General features: G+C 42.9%; 1 protein-coding gene across 15 annotated transcripts in view; it reads left to right on the top strand.

Annotated features, from left to right (window-relative positions):
• The window catches only part of SGIP1 (SH3GL interacting endocytic adaptor 1), a 236,040-nt gene that overhangs the window by 79,342 nt on the left and 132,981 nt on the right, over positions 1-23,717 (top strand). For all 15 annotated transcript variants that reach the window (XM_043963548.1, XM_043963549.1, XM_043963564.1 and 12 more), the window contains one exon: positions 13,926-13,989. In XM_043963548.1, coding sequence (XP_043819483.1) covers positions 13,926-13,989 — 64 coding nt within the window. The remainder of the gene's footprint in view (positions 1-13,925; positions 13,990-23,717) is intronic.

Genomic DNA, 23,717 nt, shown 5'->3' with positions numbered 1-23,717 from the left:
GTATTCCTCTGATAGGAATTATATCTATTTTTGTTCATGTCTCATTTCAAAATTCTACAGAATCGTATAAAATACCCTTGTTTATGGCAGTACTGACATAATTTAGGGGTTTGATATTGATTCTGGGGTTGGTAATGATTCTAGGGTTGGCAGTGATTCTGGGGTTGGCAGTGATTTTGGGGTTGGTAGTGGTTCTCAACTGCCCAGCTTCGCTGCTTCGTTATTTCCTGTACTGGAGCTAAAATGCCTTGTCTGTTCTTTTCCTCCCTCTCATTTCCTTCATAAATATATGTTGCTATTTCTTTAAGTCTGTCAGGACTCAACTTATTCCAATCTGGACACTGCCTTTTAAAGTATTTTCGAATTTCTGGTAAGGACTGGTATACAAAATAAGAGCAAATAATATGGGAATCTCTAGGATTCAATGGGTCTAGCCCAGCATGTTGCTTAGCATGCTTACACAACCTATCATAGAATCTATTAGGTCTCTCATCAGGACTCTGAACTGTATCTATAAATTTTTCCCAATTATCAGTCCTTCTAGCACAGGATTCCATTGCCTTCAGCAATGTGTCTCTCGCCTCTTTTAACAGATCAAAATGCCTAGGGTCATTGGGGTTCCATTCAGGGTCTTCAGTAGGCCACCCAATGTCAACCTTTCCTGTGGCTTCCAGGCCATTGGCTGCAGCTATTATGTCTGCTCTTTCCCTTGGGGATAATATTGCTTCCATAAGCTCATTAACGTCATTCCAAGTGGGCTGATATCCTCTGAAGATTGTCCTAAAATGGCCAATAACCCCTGTGGGGTCCTCATCAAATTTAGGAATTTCTCTTTTCCATATACCTAAATCTTTGGGGCTGAATGGTATATATCTTCTAAGACTTACTACAACATCATCCTTACCATGGGAGGGGATCTCGTGAAGGGGGAGGATCTTTATTCTTTCTGTTTCCTCTAGACATAAATTTTCTCTTTTTTTCTTTTTTGTTTCCTTTGTTGATGTGTCAGCCTGAGAGGCAGATTTACATTTACATTCAGGCCCAAAGCCATCCTCCTTTTCTCCCTTTTCAGTCAATTCCTCACTTGCTACATTCCAGAGGTTCCAATAAGTTACATCTTTGGGGGACTCAAAATGAAGGATCATTTGTAGAGTTTTCAGTGTTAAGTGATCAAAAGATCCATTCTCTAACCATTTGTTTCCCAATAACCTAGAATAATTCTTATGCCACATAAAACACAGTTTGATAAGCCTTGCTTTTGTCATGCCTGGCTGAATTGGTAGTTTGTAAGTGTCCCAAGCTATAATTATTTTCCCAAGGGGGGAGTCATGAATGATATAAAATGTATTATCTTCCAGCCCCTTTTTGTAATTCAAAAATTTCCACACTATGACACAAAGAAAAGTAAAAATTAAAATTAAAATAGGAATAGAACATTCGAATTCATAAGGACCAAACTTAAACAGAAGGTCAATCCTGGTGAAAAGCCAGGGGAAGAGGCTTAGTCCTGTTTGGTTCCGCAATTCCCAGTCCATTTTGTAAAAGGGAGCAAGGCTTGAAAATAGGAGGCTAAGAGTACTTAAGGGTTAAAATATATACTCAACCTAGGTCCTTAGCCATTAAGAGAAACCCAATTTAAAGAGACGGGCACATGTGCAAATAAGGAAGGAAAAGAAAAAAAAATTCTTACCAAACTTGATCAGAAGATCGAGGATCTGCTTTTCCTCTTCGTGGTCAGCCAAACTGTGTAATTTAAGATTCTAAATGTGGATTCTAATCTGTTCCCCCAGTTTGGGGGGAAACTGACTAAAATCACTGATAAAACGAGTTTAGGTTTTTAAGGGTTTATTGAAAAATAGAAAGAAAAAGATTGAGAACAGAATTCCAACAGCCTGGCATTCCTATCTTTCCTCAAATTTCCTGTGAAGTCCTCTGCCGCCACCACCACCATCAAGTCAGGAACCCAAAAAAGCCAGAGCCTTCCGCGCAGGCTCCCTTTCCTCTTTCCTGTCTCCTCCCAGAAAATAGGAGGCTCCTCAAGTTGATTGGCTGGTAGCCTTGATAGACAGCACCCATGAGCAAATGTCACTTCCTGACACCAAGGAAAAGCCACATGGCCTTGCCCTCTGAGGCATTTTCTTCATGGCGGAGCTTTCCCCCAGCAAGTCTCCAGTAGGTGGCATCATTCCAATCATTCCAATATATATACACACATATGCATATATACACACACATATATACTCAGTCCCTGCTGACTTTTAATCTACTTATACACATATGTGGATTTTGTATTGGTATATATCACACATGTGAATTGTATATTATATAATGTACAAACACATGTGTGTTTACATGTGTGCATATATACACACATATACTCTGTCCGTCCCTGCTGAATGTAAAACTGCACGTGCATACTACATGTACATGTGTGTAAATATGTATTGGTATGTCACATGCATATTCACATGTGTTTTAGATATATACACACACACATTACACAATATGTATACACACACATATATTTCTCGGATACCAGGTTACCCATATGTTATTCCTCAGGTGGGATCATGGATAGAATGCCAGACCTGGAGTGAGGAAGACCTGAATTCAATCAGTCACTTGCTGTATGACCCTAGAAGTCATAACCTTTCTCAGCCTCAGTTTCCTCATCTGTGAAATAAAGGCAATAATCCCTGGCATACCTCACTCCCAGGGTATTGTGAAGATCAAATGAAATAGTGCGTGTAAAGTGCTTTGAATACTTGAAAGTGCTATGTAAATGCTAGCTAATATTTTTCCCAGTCATAGTTCAGTGATACCCCTTAAGCCACTTTAAAAACATGGCAACCTCCCTGCATTCACCATCACCTTTCCATTGCACTTTTGGGTCACCTGTATCTTGAATTGTTTGGGGATTTTGGAGCTCCAAGATCCATGGCCATATCACATTTTCAGATGAAAACTGTGTTAAAAGGATGGCATTTTCCCCTGAGAGAGCAGCTTGGAATCATTAAAATCATTAAATGCTTTCCCAAAGGCAATCCATCCTGTTCTCTTCCATTCATCCCTGGACTCAGCTCATTTTCCATCTAAAGTAACCGTCACAGATATAGCAACAACAACAATAAACCCCTCCCAGAATCTGCAGAGTACATTGATAAGACTGAAACAAATAAATACACAACCACTTGTCAGGGAGCATCCGGTCCACCAGTGACCAAAGGCTTTCCCATCATCACATATAGACAAGTGATCATCCAACCTCTGCTTGAAGGCCTCCCAGGAGGGGGTACCCTCAGCTGTCCAGGTGGCCCATTCTAATGATGGCATCTGTCTTCAACATACTAATAGCCAACATTTCCAATTTGTAAAATATTTTACATTCATTATTTTGTTAATCCTCACAAAAGCCAGCCCTTGTAAAGCATCTGAAAGCATTTCTCCTTCGTGAAGTCCTCTATGGGCTACCTAAGATCACAGCTCCGTTAGAAATGTGTTGTCTATTTATTTGTTTCAGTCTTATCGATGTACTCTGCAATAACAAGGACAATGAAAATAACAACAACATTCCTATGGTGTTGACTCTCTGTCAGACCCTGTGCTAAGTGCTTTACAATTATGATCTCATTTGATTCCCCCATTTTATAGATGGGAAAACCAAGTCATTAAGTAAATTCCCTAAGGTCACACAACTAGTGAGTGTCTGAAGCCAAATTTGGACTCAAGAGGTCTTCCTGGTGGTAGGCCTAGCGCTCTGGGCACTATGACACCCCCAGTGGCCCATGATAGCAGGGACACTATTCTTTTCCCTTCAAGGGCAAATGTATTCCCACTAGTCCGCTCATCTGAAGACATCTATAACCATGAGGGGTACACACGGGTTCTCAAGAGGAGCTAGTTTTATGTGGGCCACATGAGCAAGGACTACATGAGAAAGTGCCCTTTCTGATTCAGACCAGGTGACTGACTGCTCAAGTGTGTGTCCTCAGCCCCTTTGGGGAGCTCAGTAAGTGGCCAGAAGATGCCCCCTCCCTCTTCAGTGAGTGCTTCTTATACCCCATGGGCTTTGGGATCTCAGCTCTTCCTGTTTGTTGAGGAGTGTCCTTTATAATGAACAAACCCTCAAGAGAACCATGAGGCACATCACCAAGTTGTTTATAGAAGCCCATTCCAGGCATGTCTACAGCCACCATATATTCATCATGGCGGTCAGGGATGTTGGCTGAACTGAACCACATTCTGTTCTGGTTGTTTTTTGAAGGCAGCAGCTCCATTCTGGGTGACAGCTACAAGTTTTCTTGTTTCTCCTGCTCTTTCTGCTCTTCTGGAATTTGTCCGACTTCATGACTTTGAAGAAAAAAATCCTCAAAGCCCTCTTTCCTCATCCCAATTTTCCCTCATTCATCACCCCACCCCCAAGGCTCCATATGATCTCTCACCATATAACATTGTGTTCTTCAGAACATCACAGAATCTGAGAGCTGAAGGGGACCCCGAGGCCCCTCTAGTCCAATGCGGTGGGCAAAACCACTCACTAGAACATTCAGTAAGCAGTCATCCAGCCTCTGCTTAGAGACCTCGAAGGAGGATCAGCCCCCCACCTCTGAGGTGACTCCTCCTGCTTGGGGACAGCTCTTGTGCTTGGGGAGTTTTCCTGAAATCCATCCCAAACTGGCATCTTTGCATCTTCCACTCCTCAGTCGGAATTCTTGCCCCTGCCCTCTGGGAATAAATAGAAGAGTCTGATCCCTCTGCCCTATGACAGGCCTTTGATTGGGAATATCACAATCTGAACTATAGTAGAATGAAACCTAGGATATTCCATAGCATCTAAACTTTATACATAATTTTAAATCTTCCACATTGATCTAAGTAGAAGGGAAGTATTTTTATCAGTTCAATGTAACAAGCATTTGTTAAGGGCATTCTCTGCACCTGTTACCATTTTAGATCCAAAAATAAAATGCAAGAGAGAATCCTTGCTGTCAAGGAACTCACAGCCTAACCTCTTATGCTCCAGGAACTGGACTAGGCACTGAGGATTCAAAGACAAAAATGACCTCAAGGACTTACATGCTAAAGGGGGGAATAACCCATGAACAGATGAGTAAATTGGGCGCCTACACAAAGAAAAATAAAACATTGCTGGTTGGGCACAAGCGATGGCACTGGTTAGGTAGGGCTCCACTGAGCTGAGCCTTTGAGAAAACCAGGGATTTCAGGAGGCAGAGTGGAGGAAGTTCAGGCCAAGAGTGGGGAAACAGCCCCACTTTGAGACTGGCAGCAGTGGAATGAACGCCCAACCCACCAAAGTCCCAGCTCTTGAAGCATGTGATTCCACCTTTAGCTATGACTTCAGTAGAGCGAAGGCAAGGATGGGCTCATTCATGTCTTTGTATCCGCAGCACCTAGCACAGGGTCTAGTGGCACATAGAAGGTACCTAATAAATCGATTTCAGCTCTAAATCTGTAATCTTCTGATCTTAACTGTGTGACCCTTTGTGACTCACTAGATCCACAAGCCTTGATTTCCTTATCTGTAAAATGGAGGTGTTAATGCTCCATTAACCACAGAATTGTTGTAGGGAGGATAGAAACCTTAAAGTTCTATATGAACATAAGTGATTATTTCCAAATCTACAAGTACCTGTAAAGCAGACTCCCATCATTGGGATGGCCCCTCTCCTTGGGCCACCATCTAATTCTTTATGGATTCTGTTACCCTTTGAAACTTCTAGTCAATTTTCTCTCCTCCCAGTTCTGTCACCCTTCCACCAACTGCTGGAATAGTAGAACCTCCACTGGAAAACTGTCCCAGGCATATAAAAGTGTGCTAGTTGTTCCTAAAAATCACTGATTCCAGACCTTTTCACCTAAGGGCATATGGGCTCCTTATAACCTGACTCCAGTTTCTCTATACATGATGCCCCTTTCCAAACACTATGGACCTGTCAAACTGGTCTTTCTCTTTCTCACACATGATATTCCATCTCTCATCTCTGTACCTTTGCACTGACTGACCCCTATGCCCCTATGGAAGGCCATCCCACTTCACCTCTACTCCTTAGAATCTCTAGTTTCCTTTAAAATCCTGCTCTAGTGGTGCTTTCTACTTGAAGTCTTTCCTTATCTATCCGGGTGCTAGGGCTGGCTTCTCTCCTCACCCCAGTAGTTGCCATGTATTTATTTTGTATATTTTTATTTATGTACATATGGTTGCCATGAAATAATGTAAACTCCTTGAGGGGCAGGGACTGTCTTTTGTCCTTTTTCTTTTTTGTGGGGCAGTGAGGGTTAAGTGATTTGCCCAGAGTCACACAGATAGCAAGTGTCAAGTGTCTGAGGCTGGATTTGAACTCAGATCCTCCTGAATCCAGGGACTGTGCTTTATCCACCATGCCACCTAGCTGCCCAGTTTTGTCCTTTTTTGTATGCCTAGCACTTAGCACAGTGCCTGGCACATAATAAGTGCTTAATAAATGTCTCTTGATTGACCATTTGATTAAAATATACCCATTTTATGTGCATGTAGTATTCCCTACTTGATTGTAAGCCCCTTGAAGGCTTGGACTGTCTATTGCCTCTTTTGGTATCTCTAGCACCTAGCACAGTGCCTGATACAAAGTAGAAGCTTAATAAATGTTGACTGATTGATTGATGCAGTATCCCCCATTAGAATGTAAACTCCTTGAGGGCAAGGACTCTTTTGTTTCTGTATTTTTATTGCCAACAATTGGCACCATGCCTGGAACAGAGTAGGCACTTCATAAATGCTGATTGATCAGCTGATTGTCTGGGAAGTGGCTCCCAACATCCTCTCAGGTAATCGAAGCCAGAGTTGGCTACTAGAGAACTGATAGCTTTTTGGAAGACCAGGTCAGACATGGCTGCCTGCCCCTGATTGGTGGTGTGGAAACGACAGTTAAAGATTAGGAGCCCCTCTGTCTAGGTCTGGAAGGAACCTCCATTAAGTCCAAGTCTGTCATTTTTCAGGAAAAGAAACCGAGGCCCAGGGAGAAGGGGAGGGGATGGTTTTCCTTAAGTCCTGTAGTCTCTGATGGCAGAACTGAGATTCTGTGACCCAAGTCATGCCATCCCAGGTCTAAAGCTGGAAGGGACATCAGAGGTCATCATATCAGCCCCTTCATTTTACAGAAGAGGAAACTGAGGCCCAGTGAGGCGAGAAGATTCACTCAGGAAATAAGCAAGAGAGGCCAGGTTTATCCCAAGGTCCAGAGGCAGGTTCTGCTCACCACACCACACTGCCCTCCCAGGAAATGCCAGAAGAAGATGATTCCTTGGAGTTCCTGCCTCCCAAGCTGGTAAGGAGGTGAGAGATTAGAGGTGTGGGAAAGAGTACAAGGAGGTTAGAAAATACCAGGCAATCAGTGAACAAGAGACAAATAAGCATTCTCTAAATGTCACCGTGGATGACTCTGAATGCCAACTGTCATTATATCCTCCACCTTTCCTCAAGGGGGCTGTTTTCAGAGATTGATCTTGTATAAAAGATGGCATTTGGGAGGGCAAAGTGCCTTCAAGAGAGGGACTCTCAGCTGCCCTGTGATGGTTGGAAGATGATTATATTTGAGTAGTGGACTCAAAGCCAGATAACAGATGACTCAACTCACCCAAGATACTTGACTGACTCATGGGGCTTTGACAAAGGCATAAGCGATTTGCACTGGACTGACCCCTGTCATCATTCTTCTTACTGTTCCCTCTGGGGGTTGTAAACACAAATGCTAAAATATCGATGACCATCCAAACATTCGAGAAGCCTATATGCACACTAGTCAATCATCCCAATAATCCAATCATTATGAAGGGCCTGCTCTGTGCCGGGCACTGTGCTAATCACTGGGGACACCTACAGACCAACCGAGGCAGCCAGCACACACTTCAGCTCCCTCTCCAGCCATCCCTGTTCTGGAATTCAAGATTTATTCCTATTAGTGAAGAAACCAAAGTTACACCTACTCTCTCTGGTTGTTTTATGGTAATAACAGAAGAACAAGAATCGTCCTCAAGGAGCATCCACATATCGGACAAAGGATGACCTCGGTCTCGATTTCAGGAGGTGGACCTTGGAGATGGCAGCATGGCATTGACGTTGGTCACTTCTGGCAGCCTCCCATCTTGATTGTCATAAGCTTCTGAGCTATTCCATATAACAGTGGGTCCTGGGAGTTTACTAGCAAGTTTCAGCTTGATTCAGCAAGTGAGAGGGTTCCTCCATCTGATCCAAATTCAACTTACTAAAAGCACAACTCCTACTCAGCAAACTGGACCCCAGACTGTGTTCTTTGGTCATCAGAAAGCTCTGATTGCTTCTGGGGCAGAAGTCACTTGATGTGATCCTTGTAGCATCTCCCATCATTACTATCTTTGTAATTGAAGATATGCTTACATGGCTATTTTAAAGGCTGAGAACTTCCCTTTTTTTGTAATCATGCTAACCTTGCCCACCCAAATAGTGACACATGATGGCCCCGCTAGAACCTTAGTGAGCTACTTCTCTGTAGTGTTCTTTGACATTTTAAACGGGTCTATAATCTCATCAATGAGTTCAGTCCATCCAGTGATGCAGATCACAACCAGTCCATGCTTGCCCATCTTCTTAATTGTCCTCCCATAAATCCTCTACTAAGGATTCACCCAACATGCTAGGGACCTGCCTTGAATTCTCATGGTCCAGTGGAAGGAGTTCTGAATTTAGAGTTACCTCTAAAGGAATCTGCTTTGAATCCACTTTGTTATTTACTGTCTGTGCAATCTCAAGCAAGTCATTCCCCATCTCTGTGACTCAGTTTCCTCATCTGTAAAATTGGGGGTTGAACCATATGATTTCTTAGGAACTACACAGCTGGGATTCATGATGCATTTCCTGACTGAAACCTGTTTCACATATACTGCTCCTTGCACAGAGGCAATCTTTGCTAACAATAATAGCTAACATTTATATGGCTCTTTAGGGTTTATGAATCTCATATAAGCTTGGTACTATTATTATCCCCATTTGCCAATGAGAGAACTGAGGCAGACAGAGGTTAGTTAGGTGGCTTGCCAGGGTCACACAGCTGATAAGAGTCTGAAGGAAAGCTAGGCGGTGCAGTGGATAAAGCACTGGCCCTGAATTCAGGAGGACCTGAGTTCAAATCCAGACTCAGACACTTGACACTTACTCGTTATGTGACTCTGGTCAAGTCACTTAACCCTCATTGCCCTGAAAAAAATAGTCTGAGGCCAGATTTGAACTCAGGTCTTCCTGATTCTGAGTCCAGCACTCTATCCACTGTGCCACTTCACTAGTTACCAGCCATAGCTGCCATTCTTTCATTGCCGGATCGAGTCTTCTGTCCTTCCCCTTCTGCTGAGATGATAATGTCTCAGGATTTGTAAACATGTTGCATCACCACGAGAAGATCCGTGTTAAGTGGTGTGGCTCTTGCTGTTGTCAGCAGCATGGTTTCTCATGTCATCCATCCTAATCTTCTCCCCATGCCTCATTCTGGATCCAATTCATTATCCATCTGCAGTGCCTGTCCAAGCCTGGCCTATCTTCATTGCTGGGCATCCAGCTACCTGTCATAATCTGGGTAATGGGCATTCTTACCCATTTCATTTTACTGTTGGGGATGGTTGGACCAATCTTCACCATGAATGTAGATTTCTCTAAGGAAGCTCAAAAATCTTTAAATGTATTCTGTTGGCCATAGTCTTCTAATGACTCATTAGGGTAAAGGGAGCTTATAATGTCACCCATCATAGGCATAAGCATGGGCTTGTAAACCAGGTGATCAGAGTTAGTAACCACAATGAGGTGAAAGTTAGCCCATCCTTATGCAGATGTGATGAGTGGGAAGCAATGAGAATGACAGACTCATAAAATCTTAGCCTTGTTATTGTTGTTATTGTTGTTGTTATTTGTCCTTCATTCTCAAAGAGGACCATGACATCAGGAGGTATCTTCAACTGACTTGGACTGAATTGGAGTTAAGTGAGGGAGGGCTGTTCAAGGTCACCAACCTCACTCTCTCCTCCAGAGCCCTCTGGGTCCAGTAGCAAGACATAGATCAGGATGACTGGAGATGACCCCAGATATTCAAGGCAATTGGAGTTAAATGACTTGCCTAGGATCACATAGCTAGTAAGTGTCTGAGGTGAGATTTGAACTCAGGTCCTCCCAACCTCAGGGCCAGTACTCTATCCACTGTGTCACCTAGTTGCCCTTAATTGTAGAGCAAGAAAGGACCCAAGAAATCATTTGTTACATATGTTAGGTATATGATATGTACATGTGTGTATGCATATGTGTTCATGCATGTGTATGTATTGTCTTAGGACCAGACTATGTCATCAGAAGAGAGTGATTTTATTTTTTTAACCATAGCATATTTTGAAATAAGGCTCAAAATGCAAATGGTTCCGAGTTCTGTGTGGCTTTTGCCCATTTCTACTTTAATCAATAAGCAGGCATGTAAAAGACTTGTTATGTATCAGATACTGTGCTAAGTGCTCTGGATAGAAATGCCAAAAAATCAAACAGTTGATATTGGTGAAAAAGTGTAAGCAAAGCTTTAGATTGTCAGTCATCATAAATCAATGTCCTTCTCTGTGGATCTCTGTTCATCTCTCTGTACCATCCTATGCATTGACATGCTACAGGAAAGGATCGAACCACAGCTCTTGTCATTTTAGATAACTTGAGTATTTTGAGGGTTGAAACATGGTAGAGAGAGACTTATTCTATGAAGTCCCTAAAATCAGGAACAATGGGAGAAATTCACAGAGAGCTAGATTGCTGGTTGATATCAGGAAAATTCCTAACAATTAGAGTTGTTCCATTGTATAATGGGCTGCCTGGACAGGTGGTAGACTCTCCCTTCATGGAGATCTGTGAGTAGAGGCTGGATAATTACTCATCAGATGTATATTAGTGTAGGATTCCTTTAGCATGTAGATTGGTCATTGAGATCCCTTCCAACTTTCATAGTCTGTAATTCTATGGAATTCTTAATAGAAGCAAAATTAGAGGATTTAGAGATATGACAGCAAAATGAAAAGAGAGCCCATGGAAACTTCTCCTTAGAAAAGAAGGAAAGGAGTTGGATTTGCTGAGCATCCAAGGGAAACAAGAAGCATCCCTTATCAGGACATTGGTTCATCTCCCCAGATAGAGCTTGCATTGAACACAGTGATGCAGAGATCACTTGGAAAGTAATTCAATTTCTATGCCAACCTAAACAAAGAGGATGGAAATGTCACTCATTCTGGGGACATGTTGGAAAGAGCCTCCAAATTAAATCAGCAAGGACTTTGATGAGAGATGGCCTAATGTAATGGATGGAGGACTGGTCTGAGAGCCATTTAAGTGTCTGTCCTTCCCTCTGGGCTTTGGGTTCCCCATTTGTAAGATGAAGAGATTGAGCTGGATGATTTCGAAGGTCCTTTCTAAGGACTGTCCAAGCCTACTGAGGCTGTCTGGGGCTATGATGCTGGGCTCATCAGGTGAAATTCATTATAAGAAGAGCTTTTTTGTTTTGGTTTAGTCAACATTTAGTAAAAAGTTTGAATAAAAGGTATTAGGTAAATAGATCTGTCTGTACATATCCTGTTCAATTGTAAGCTCCATGAGAACAGGGATGGCTTCTTCTCTAAACTCAGAGTCATGGGGGGCAGCTAGGTGGTGCAGTAGATAAAGCACCAGCCCTGGATTCAGGAGGATCTGAGTTCAAATCCAGCCTCAGATATTTGATACTTACTAGCTGTGTGACCCTGGGCAAGTCACTTTACCCTCATTGCCCCTCCCCCCAAAAAAACCTCTGAGTTTCCCCTCGCACAGAGCCCTTGGGGAGCTGGGAAGTCCAGTGGAGCAGGCTGGAGGAGCCCTTATACCCACCCTTTATACCTGCCCCCTGTCCACATATCCCCTGCTCCTTAACCTTCCTGCTGACATCATCTCCAGCTTTTTTCCTGGCTGGAGGCTGGCCCCTAGTTCTCAGCTGTAATCCTTCCAGTAAAATGGATGACTACTAGGCCTGACTTGGGCCTTATGACTGCCCCCTAAGAGCTTCCCAGCCTTCCCATCTGCTCTGGTGCTGACCTTTCCTATTTGTTGTCCCAAAGTAGAATGTGAGCATCTTGAAAGCTTTTCTATCTGTGTCTCTAGCCAAGCACAGGGCTTAGACCACAGAAAGCATTTAATGAATTGATTTCCATCCATTCATTGTTGAATTCACTAGGCTTGAATGATGACTGCCTAGGTCCATCTACAGGTGGATATTTGAAGTTGGCAGGATGTGCCGGGGCTTGGTTTCCCCAGGAATAGTCTTTGGGAAGCCAGGGTCACCCTCAGGCCCTGATGAGGTATTGAAGGAAGACTTAAGGAGATGATGGGTTTATGGGAGGAAAACTAGAGGCAACACAAGGTCCTAACTTTGAAGCTGGAAAGGACCTTGATGGTCATTTCCTCCAAACTTCACATTTTGTAGATAGCCCCAGAGAGGGAGGGTCATTTGCCTGAAGTCATATTGATAATAAATGCCAAAACCTGGACTTGAATGCAGGACCTAAGACTCCAAATCCCATCCCTTGCCAACATACCAAGCAGCCTCTGTGTGTGTGTGTGTGTGTGTGTGTGTGTGTGCATACCTAGGTATTTTTTCATAAAGATCAGATCAGAAGCTTCCCAGCCCAAGACACAAAGGAGGTGCTATTTGTTTTAGCAGAAATTGGTTTTGAAAATTAAGCTAGTTTGAGTATTTTACTCCCCAGAGTTGTTGGTGATAGTACTCTTAAAGAATGTGGTTGAACAAATGGTGACATTTCCTTCAGTTGCTAATGAGGTGGGGCCCAGTATGGGATCTGCAAGCTGTGGTTACTCTTCCCAAAATACTTCTTGGTTCATGTGTTCCCCCTCCCCCAGTCCCTTGCTTTTAATTTTTTACCCTCTTCTCTCTACCTGAACAGTTCCTAGTTAATACAATATGGAGAGCAAAGAAGGCCATGAACAAAGCAAGTAAAACAGAAGATAATTGTGAAGTTGTCACCTGCAGGTCCCTCCCTACAATCTCTAGGATCTAACACCAATTGTTCTGTTGGTAGATAAAGACCTTAATTTACCTTTCCAGCCTTATGACTTATTACCCTCTTCCTTCCTCTATAGTGAAGTTTTTATTGTTCCTTTGTCTGAGACTCTCTGCCTTTGCATTGGCCAACTGACCCTCATGTCTGAAGAGTCCTTCCTCCTGCCTCCCCTCCTTGGAATGCCTACCTCGCTCCAAGACAATTCTGGCTCCACCTTCTATATGAAGCCAACAATATCTTTAGCCCCACTACTGTCAGTGGTGCCCCAATATTGAGGGAATCCCCTTCTTCAAATCACTCCAAAACCCAAGCATACCCAAAACAGCTCTTGCTTTGCCCACTAGCAATTTTTCAAATGACTCAGAGTACTTCAGGATTCTTTCCGTGAAAAGTATCTACATCAGGCATCTATTAAGCACCTACTATGTGCCAAGTAACATGAGAGGTGCTGGGTATACACAGATCAGATGAAAATTATATAGACCTTGCCTATAAGTAATTTACATTCTATTGGAGAAAAGATGTGTATATTATATATATATATGTGTGTGTGTGTGTGTGTATGTTATATGTTATATGTGTATGCATATGTTTGTGTAAACACATACCCACACATCTTCCCATTAGAACATAAATTTTTTTACAGGCAAAGGCTGTTTAGTTTTCGTCTATATACCTGGCACATTACAGGTATTTGTTGATTGGTTGGTTGAACTATTGTCATTAAACCATGCCTGTTCCTCAAGTGTGTAAGTCTAGGGAACGTATCACATCTGTAAAAAGGGGTGTGATAAGTGGATTGTTGATGTGTATTTTCTCTTATTTTTACACAGGATTGAAAAAACGTACAAGGAAGGCCTTTGGAATACGGAAGAAAGAAAAGGACACTGATTCCACGTATGTCCCTTGAATGGGGGCATGGCAAACATTGGTCTCCCCATAGATCCCCATCTTGATAGACAGTTGGATGTCATGACTTCTTTGGAAAGATGGAGCCCAGACAGCTTTGCTAGGATTATCATCCTATTAAGACTAGCCTCCCGTTTGGATCAGAGTTGCTAATAAGTGATGGCAACTGCCCGGCTCTTGTTCCAAACTGACAAGTGGTTAGAGTATCCATGACCTCATGATGCTTAGGAGAGGCAGCACGGGGTCAGGGAGGGAGATCTGGCCTCAGATTCAGGAAATTGTCCTACGTTCAAGTCCTACCTTTGATCCACACTCTCTCTGTAATCCTCGGCAAGAGGCTTCCTCTTTTTGTACAAGTCATTTCTCTAACACTATAAGTGTCAGAACAGATAGTGAAATACATTGGTGGAGGGAGGTCCCTCACTAGGAGTTCCCTAAGGAGGAGAAATCATAGGTACAAACCAAAGGAAAAACAATTCCCCTGACACTCATGCTGCATCCCTCTTCCTCAGAACGTGTTAATGAACCATCCCAATATCCCTAGGAGAGAATACAGGCAGGATTATTACTCCGTGCATTCTTTCAGCCTCCTGGTAGCTCATTTTGTAAGTGATCAGGAAATTCTGGAATCTGGTTCCCTGGAAGGCTTCCATAATGGGATTAGCAATTTTGTGTCTAGTTAGTTCATATACAACTCTAGCTGAAGCCAAGGGAATGGACTAGATGGCCTCTGAAAGTCCCTTCCAACCCTGCTTATTCCTGACTGTCTCCCACACTTGCCATTGCTAAGACAAATAACTAATAATTATAACAATAACAATAAATCAGAATTAGAAAGAAGATAGGAAATACAAATGAGGCATCTGGGTTCTACTAAATAGGTATGTGTCCATTAATGTAGGAAAGCATTGTTTAAGTGCTTTGAGAAACTGGCCAGTCATGGAAACCCCCAAGGATCACATTTTGAAGAGAACTATCAATGAGTCTGTGATTGAATGACTTGTGTTAATTATATTGCTTCTTAGAACAGAGCCATAACTACGGCTGGGTTAGTGAGGCTTTATCCCAGGGTGCCAGCATCTGAGGGGCAAGCTTCTGCTCCTCTACCACCCCTGCTCTGGCATCATTATTGCTTCTACTCCCTCTCCTTTCTGGCCCACCATTGCCAAAATCCTGTGGTCTTGGCACCCCTTTTTCAGGCTCTGCTATCTCCCACTACCTTCCCTACTTTTCTGCCACCTCCCACCTCCAACTCTTCCTGTATCAGAGTATCAGAGACAATCAACCATGATGAAGAGGTAAGGGCTAACTGTACCTAAGACAGAGTGCCCTCTCTGACACCCCTGCTTGCCCTTATGGAGTGGCATCTAGTCGGTGGTTCTCAGAGGACATCCAGAAAAAAAAATCAGAACTTTTTTAAAGTAAGGACAGTCAAAATAATAATAACACTAACAGCAACAACAATAGCTAGCACTTATCTAGCATATTACGGTTTTCAAAGCATTTTACATATACTGTCTCATTTGGTCCTCAAAACCTTGGCAGATAAATGTTATTATTAACCCAATTTTACAGTTAAGGAAAATGAGGCAAAAGAGGTCAAATGATCTGTCCAGGGTCACACAGGTAGCAAGTGTCTTAAGGCCAAATTTGAAGTCAGGTCTTCTTAACTCCAGGTCCAGGGCTCTATCCACTGTACCACCAATCACCTCTAAACAATTTTATTGGTTCCCCATTACCCAAAGGGAATCCAATCTCCTTAGTCTAACATTCAAGGTTGTCTATAATCTGCCTCTTTTCCATCCTTATCTCCTAATTCTACAAGGCAAGTAACTTACATGCAAGTAGAATGATAGGACTATATATATTTGACTATATATAACTTAGAACTCAGCTATACTGAGCTATTTCCTCTTCCTTAGATGTGTCCTACATTTTAGCATCATCCTCATCTCTATCTCTCATATTTCCATAATATCATAGAATTTACAGGTCACTTTAAACTCTATGACTCTATAAGGTATATAGTGCAAGTATTATTAACTCCACTTTACAGAGAAAACAGAGACAAGAGACTTAGAGTATTGAAGTTAGCACCCCAAGCCAGGTCACCAAAAGGAAGCAGCAAGGCATGAGGGAAAGAGCAGAAAATTTCAAGTCAGAGTCCAGGGTTCAAATCCCAGCTCTGCCACTCATGTTATCTGTGTGACCTTGGGCAAAATGCTTCCCTTTCCCAGGCCTCAGTTTCTCTAGCTCTGGAATGAGGGGGCTAGACTTCAAAGACCCCTGAGGGCCATTCTGGCCCTACATTCTATGACTCCATCTTCAGGGCTGTTTGAATCACTATATCATGCATGATCATCAGGGATCTGGAGTGAGTGCAGAGAGGCCCCCACCCCAATGGTGGTAGCTCAAACTATAACAAATGTAGGTTGTTCTTTGTGCCTTGGGACAAACTGGATCAGGTTTTAAATGGATGATAATGATTTCTCCTAAACTGAAGCTGAATGACCAGCCTCCTCTGAAAAAGGAGATGACTGTTTTGAGTAAAGATTGGACCAAGTTGGGCCCCACCATTTAATCAATGCATTGATAAACTGGAGAAAGCCCAGCAAGGACCTTGAGTGGGTGAAATGAAGGATTGATGGGAGGAACTCAGGATGTCTGGCCTAAAGAGGAGAAACTTCAGGAGAGACATAACAATTGTCTTCAAGAATTTGAACACTTTTCCCATGGAAGAAAGGATAGACTAATACTCCCTAGTCTAAGGGGACAGAACCAAGAACTATGGGTGGGTATTTCAGAGAGACATATTTAGGACTGATGTCAGCAAAAACTTCCTAGCCATGAGAGCTGACCCAGAGGGAATGAGGCTGCCCTGGTCAGATGGGAGGTCTTTAATCACATGATGAGTGTCTTCTATTGGGAGTTCACTCTTTGGAGTAGGTTGGACTAGATTCCAATTCTGAAAGCCTTTTGTCATAGATGAAATCTGCCACCCTATTCAAATCTGGGATCTTTTGATTCTAAATGTCCATTGATCCCTTGAGTAGTGATAATGAGATCCTCATTGCTCAATGTCTGTCAGCATTTACCTCAGAAGACAATAGGATCATAGAACTAGAATTAAGAGGGATGTTGGAAGATGCCATCTAATCCCATTGCCTCACTTTACAGAAGAGGGAAATGAATCCCAGTTTGTTAAATGACTAGTATGAGGCCACATGGGTTTCCTCTATACCCCCTTATGTGAGCACACATAAACCATAACATGGTCCATCTCTCGGGAGAGAGTCTAAAAGAAGTAGCCAAGGCAAGAATCCCTCACCAGCCTCATTTATCACAAGCTCCTGCCTACTGCTTACAATGATGGCCCAAGAACCTAAGCCCAGCTACATCTATCAACTAACCATTGTTCTTTGTGGAGATGGAGTATGCAACTTGGGTCATTGTCACTGCTGATTCAAAAGGTCTTCAGGACTGTGGCAACTGGTGGATGAGTTGCTAAGTGACACCCTGGAGGACCAATACATTGAAGCTAACTGAGAAGGAGGAGCTTGTTAGCACCCGGACTCCCTGGCCTGGTCATCCCTCTAGCTGCTGAGGGAGGGAGTGTGAAGGATGAGAAATAAGGGGAAGATGGGCAAAGAGCCAGGTTGGACATATGAAGGCTGGGGAGAAATGTCAAGTTCTTGAAAGCAGAAGGAGATGAATAAGTACCATAACAGAGATTTAGTTCTAAAAGAGAGGCCCAACCGTGTTGAATCCAATAAGCATTTGTTAAGCTCCTATGTTTAAAGTCCTTCCCAACCAGGCTTTGACCTACTTTCTTGCTCTAATATACATTATTCTACTTCATGTACATCTTACACTCCACTGTCCAACCAAACTGGATATCTCACTATTACTGGCACATCATATTCCATCTTTGCTCCCCATGCTTTTGCACAAAGGCCTTCTTTATTCCAGGAATGCACTCCATCTTCTCCTCTGCCTCTTAGAATCTACCCCAGTTGCCTTTGAAGCTCAGCTCTAAGGCTATTTGCTATCTAGGCATTGTTCACAGCCTAGGCAAATGCCTGGAGGTAGGAGATCAGCAAGTGCTAAGAATCTACTGTAAGAAGGAGACTTTAAAACAATGGCTAATGAACTAATGTAGAGTGTGCTGAGAAATAGATAAAGGGTGCCCCCAAGAGCCCAAGGCAGTGTGGTAGAAAGAATGATAGACTGAAGGGATTAGAGCTTGAGTCCCAGCCCCACCTCCAGCTTTCTGTGAGTGACTTTAGGTCAGTCCTCTGCAAAGGAAGAGTTAGGAATAGAAGACCTCTAAGATCCCTTGTAACTCTGATATTCAATGATTTTACAGTTTGTTCCTCCAACCCCACCCAAGATCAGGTTCAATTTCAGGACCATAGATTCCTTTACAGTGAATGAAGGTGCTTAGTTAAGGTCGTCTACATGGTCATTCATGAAGGCTTTTTTCTTCAGGAAACTGAGGAGAAACATCCTATTAATAACAACACTGTGAGACCATAAAGAGAGCCAACCACCAATGTCCTTCTCTCTTAGTGTTTTTCATAAGACACTGAAATCAATCAAGGAGCATTTATTTAATCACTTACTATGTACTGGGAACTGTATTTGAAGCTGGGGTTACAAAAAAAAGCAAAACAAAATTAACAAACAAAAAAATCCAGTTTCTGCTCTCAAGGAGTTTATATTCCCTGGAGGAGTCAAACTGCACATACATAGTATATGAGCATAGCCAGAATGGGCTGGTAGAGCAGTGGGTAGAGTGCTGGGCCTGGAATCAGTAAGTTCAAATCCAGCCTCAGACACGTCCTAGCTGGGTGACCCTGAGCAAGTCACAACACCCTGTTTTCCTCAGTTTCCTCATCTGTAAAATGAGCTGGAGAAGGAAATGGCAAACTACTCTGGTATATTTGCCAAGTAAACCCCAAAATGAGGTCACAAAGAGTTGGACACGACTGAAATAATTCAATAACAACATAGAATATGTACAAAATGAATAAGGTGTGTTGGGGGAGATCTTTATTCATCCCCTCCCGAGAGTTAATGTTGATCGGTCAACCAACAGGCATTTATTAAGCACTTACTGTGTACCAAGTACTGTGCTAATCTCTGAGGATACAAACTCCATCCTGCAGGCGCTCACATTCTAATTCTGGAGATAACGGCATTCATAATGGGGTAACACAAGAGCAATAGGGACCCACTGACCTTCCTAAGCTGGATGTCAACATGGTGGAGCTTCTGCTTCCGAAGGTTATTTTGGTGTTGTGCAGATAATTGGAAGCTGGTGATGCAGCTAGGAGGCTAATGCTCTGGAATCAAAGGACTTGAGTTCAAATCCTACTTTTGATGTTTGCTACCTGTATGACCCCAGTCCCCAGATCTCTGCTTTCTCATCTGTTAATACAAAGCTGTTTTCCAGTTCTTCCTCTAACACGGTGGCTATGGGACCCTCTTGGTGTTCTAACACAAAGCATCTTAAACTGTGTGTTGCAGCCCCATATGGGGGGCAGGCATAACAGAATGTGGGGAGTCACAAAATTTGGCAGAAAGTGTTTGATTTGTATGCCTATTTTATATAACTATATGCTTGGGGCCGCATCAACATTTCTCGAGCAAAAGGGGGTCGTGAGTGGAAAAAGTTTAAGAAGCCCTGCTCTAGGAAACAGCTTTGCAGAGGAAGTGCTACTCTATATTGGTGGAGGGAGTTTTCTCACCTGGGAGTTTCCTATGCTAGTGAAATCACCAGTCTGGTGTCTATTCCCATCCTCATGATTTAGATGAGGGGTGATGGCTACCTGAACAAGGATGGTGGTAATGCAAGTGTATGAGAAGGGGATGGATTTGAGAAGAGATCTGGCAGTTAAATCAATAAGACTCGGTAACTGATCCAGGTCAGGGTCAGTTAGTCAACAGGCATTTATTAAGTGCCTAATGCACTGCACTAAGCACGGAAGGCGGGTACGTAAAAAGGCAAAAGCCAGTCCCTGCTTCAGGAGCTCACAATCTAATGGGAGAGACAACATGCAAACAAAAATGGGAAAATAAACCATAGATAGCATAAATAGGAAATTATCAACAAAAGGGAGGCTGTAGGAATAGGAGGAATGGAGAGAGGCTTCTTGTAGGGGAGGGGGTACTAATTGGGACTTTAAGTTAGGGAAGGAAGAAGGCAGAGATGAGGAAGAAGAGTGTTCTACGTATAGAAGAGAGCCAGAGAAAATTCCCAGTGCTGAGAGACAGAGTCTTGTTCAGGGAACAGTCAGGAGGCCAATGTCACTGAATTGGTGTATATGTAGGGGGCTAGGGGTGGAGAGCAGGGCTGAAAGTGTCAGAAGACTGGAAATGTAGGAAAGGTAGGAAAGCTCTAGGTTATGAAAGGCTTTGAATGCCAGGGTTTTGTATTTGTTCCTGGAGAAGGGATACAATAATTGGGGAAGCCTCTCCCGGGCTTCAAACCTCACTTTCTCTTCTCTGGTCCCCAAACTCGCAGCTGTCCAAACAGCATATCAGCAGGATCACCTCTCCTTGGATCTTTCCTCCAGTTTCTTAATCCTAGGACCCATCTTCCTGATCACTCTCATGTGGCATTGAATTAATTCTCTGAGAAGTGGAAAGATTTGTGTCCCTAGCTGGAAAGGCATGCTGAGGCTGACTCTCCTCAATTTCAGCCCCCCACCCCCAACAAATGGGGTTGAAATGGGACTGAAATGGAGGGTCCCTGTTCCTCTGATCATAGTCACCTTTTTCAGGGTATTCCTCAGCAGGAACACATACCTTGCCACTTCTTAGGGAATTAATTTTTCATGATACCACATGGTTTCTTTTTCTCTATCTTTTTTTTCTTTTTTTTGCATGAGGCAATCATGGTAAAGTGACTTACCCAGGGTTACACAGCTAGAAAGTTTCAAGTGTTTGAGACTGGATTTGAACTCAGGTCCTCCTGACTCCAGGGCAGGTGCCCTATCTATTGTGCCCCCTGGCTGTCTCCATATTGCATGGTTTCAATCACTGAAGGAATGTGTTTGTTCGGACCCAGACCTTTCCCTTCCTCTATTTTCTTTTTATTGGCTACTTGCCTGGAGTTAGGAGGAATAAAATGTTATATGGAAAGATCCCCATATAAAGCTTCAAGGGATACAAGAGATACCAGAGATCTTTTAGCCCATTCTCCTCATCTCACTAATAAGAAAACTGAGGCCCAGAAGCTCCTGTTTTTTGGGGCTGCTAATCTATTACTCCTCATCATGGACTTTGCATCCAAATGGGCCTCATCAATATCCCCTGTACATACATCGATTTCCCACATCTGTGCTTTGCTAAGGCTATCCTGCCCCACCCCCACCTGCCCACTGTTCTCATCTCTGCCTCCTGGAATTCCTACTTCCTTTCATGGCTCAGATTGATCACTCCCTCCTCCCTTCTTGATACCCCCAGTTGATAGGACTTGCCCCAACACAAGCCACTGTGCATTTTGTACATAACATGCTTCCACAACAATTCACACATCAAACCTTTCTCTCTACTCACACTGTCACAACCTTAGTTAAGGTCCTCATCATCTATTGCCTGAATGACTAGGAAGGTGTACTGCCTGAGTTTTTGCTCCTTAGGAAGACAACCTGAAAGAGACAGTCTTTTTTTTTTTGGTGAGGCAATTGGGGTTAAGTGACTTGCCCATGGTCACACAGCTAGTAAGTGTTAAGTGTCCAAGGCTGGATTTGAACTCAGGTACTCCTGACTCCAGGGCCAGTGCTCTATCCACTGTGCCATCTAGCTGCCCCCCCCCCCCCCGCCCAGAGACAGTCTTTTTACACATGGAAGTAGCCTCCTAATTGTTGTCCTGCCTCAAGTTTCTCCACTCTCCAATTCATCCTCCATACAGGCCAAGTGACTTTCCTAAAGTATGTGTCTGACCATGTTGCTCCATTATTCAATAAATTCCTGTGATCCCTATGATATCTAGGGTCAAACACAAATTCATTGGCATTGATAGCCTTTCCCAACTTGGCCCAAGCCAACCTGTCTAGCATTATCCTAGATTACTTACCTTCACACTCTCTATGGATCAGCCAAACTGACCTCCTTAGTATTCCCTCCACCTCCCATCTCCCATTTCCATGCCTTTGCATGGAATATACTTACTCCCTCTTCTTTAATTTTCCTCAAAACCCAGCTCAAGCACCATCGTGAAACCCTTCTTCATCCAATGAAAAGTTAGTATCCCTTCTTTCAAAATCACCCCATATTTATTTTGCATATATATTTGTGAATCAGCCTATCAAGCATTTGTTTAGCACCTACTGTGTGCCAAGCACTATGCTAGGTGCTAGAGATACAAACAATGGTCTGAATTGCCTTCAAAGAGCTGACTTTCCAAAAGGGAGATTTCATGTTCATAAATGCATAGATACAAAAGCCAGACAGTTACAAGTATACATGGAATTCATATAAAGCTTATATGACATAACTTGGGAAGAAAGATACAAGAAACCTGGAGGATCAGGTAAGGCCTGATGTAGGAGAAGACACTTGCACTGAGTCTGACAGGAGACCAGGAGGTGAAGGTGAGGAGTGAACACATTCCAGACCTGGGGGAGAGTCAGTAAATGAGAGAGAAATCTTCATGTTTAAAGAACAGGAAGTAGGTCAGGATGACAAGGCTATAGAAAGCATGGAAAGGAATAATGCATAAGGTGTCTAGAAAGGTAGTTTGGGGCCAAGTTGTGAAGAGTTTTCAATAGCAAGCAGAAACATTTCTATTTCTAAGTAGAAATAATAGGGAACCACTGGAATCTATTGGGTAAGAGAGTGAAATGATCACACCTGTTTTTGAGAAAAATCATTTTGGTAGCTGTGTGAAGAATGGATTGCAAAGGAAAGAGTCTTGAGGCAGTGACACCAGTAAAGAAGCTATTGTAGTCAATAGTCTGGGCCATGTGGGTGGAGAGAATAGGGCATTTATGAGAGACATTATAGAACCCAAAACAAGATTTGGCAACTGACTGGATAAGTGGAGTAAATGAGAGTAAGGATTTGGAGATAATAATAATAATGATAGCTCACATTTATTAAGCACCTACTATGTGCATTTATTAGACACTGTGCTAAGCACTTTACAATTATTATCTCATTTAATCCTGACAACAAAACGAGGAGGGAAATACCATTTTATCTCCATTTTATAGATGAGAAATTTGAGGTAGACAAAGGTTCAGTGACTTGCCCAGGGTAACACAACTAGTAAGTGTCTAAGTCTGGATTTGAACTCAGGTCTTCCTGACTCCAGTTCCAGAGCTCTACCCACTATACCATCTAACTTCCTTCAAGGCTGTGAATCTGAGTGACTAAAAGATGGTAGTGACCTGGACAGAAATGGGGAAGTTCAGGTTATCATCGCTAACAAATATAATCTCCTTGACTGAATGAATGGTTTTACTTTCTACCCTGGCTCTGAGCAGTTCCCAGTAAATGTCTGTTGATGCATTGATTGAGGCTTCATGGCCAGTCAGTAGAAGAATGTGAAATGGTAACCAGGTTTCTGAAGGCTCTTTCCTCTTTGTCCTGCTTAAGGTCAACATATTTTTTTTTTTACTGAAGTCAGAATACATAGTCTAAGAAAGAGTATTTCTTTGTAGACCTCATTAAAAATATGCTTTCTTTGCTTGAAATGAGGACAAATC

The sequence above is a fragment of the Dromiciops gliroides genome, chromosome 4, assembly GCF_019393635.1.
Source record: "Dromiciops gliroides isolate mDroGli1 chromosome 4, mDroGli1.pri, whole genome shotgun sequence".
NCBI classification, from domain to species: domain Eukaryota; kingdom Metazoa; phylum Chordata; class Mammalia; order Microbiotheria; family Microbiotheriidae; genus Dromiciops; species Dromiciops gliroides.
This window is presented reverse-complemented; position numbering and strand designations above follow the sequence as displayed.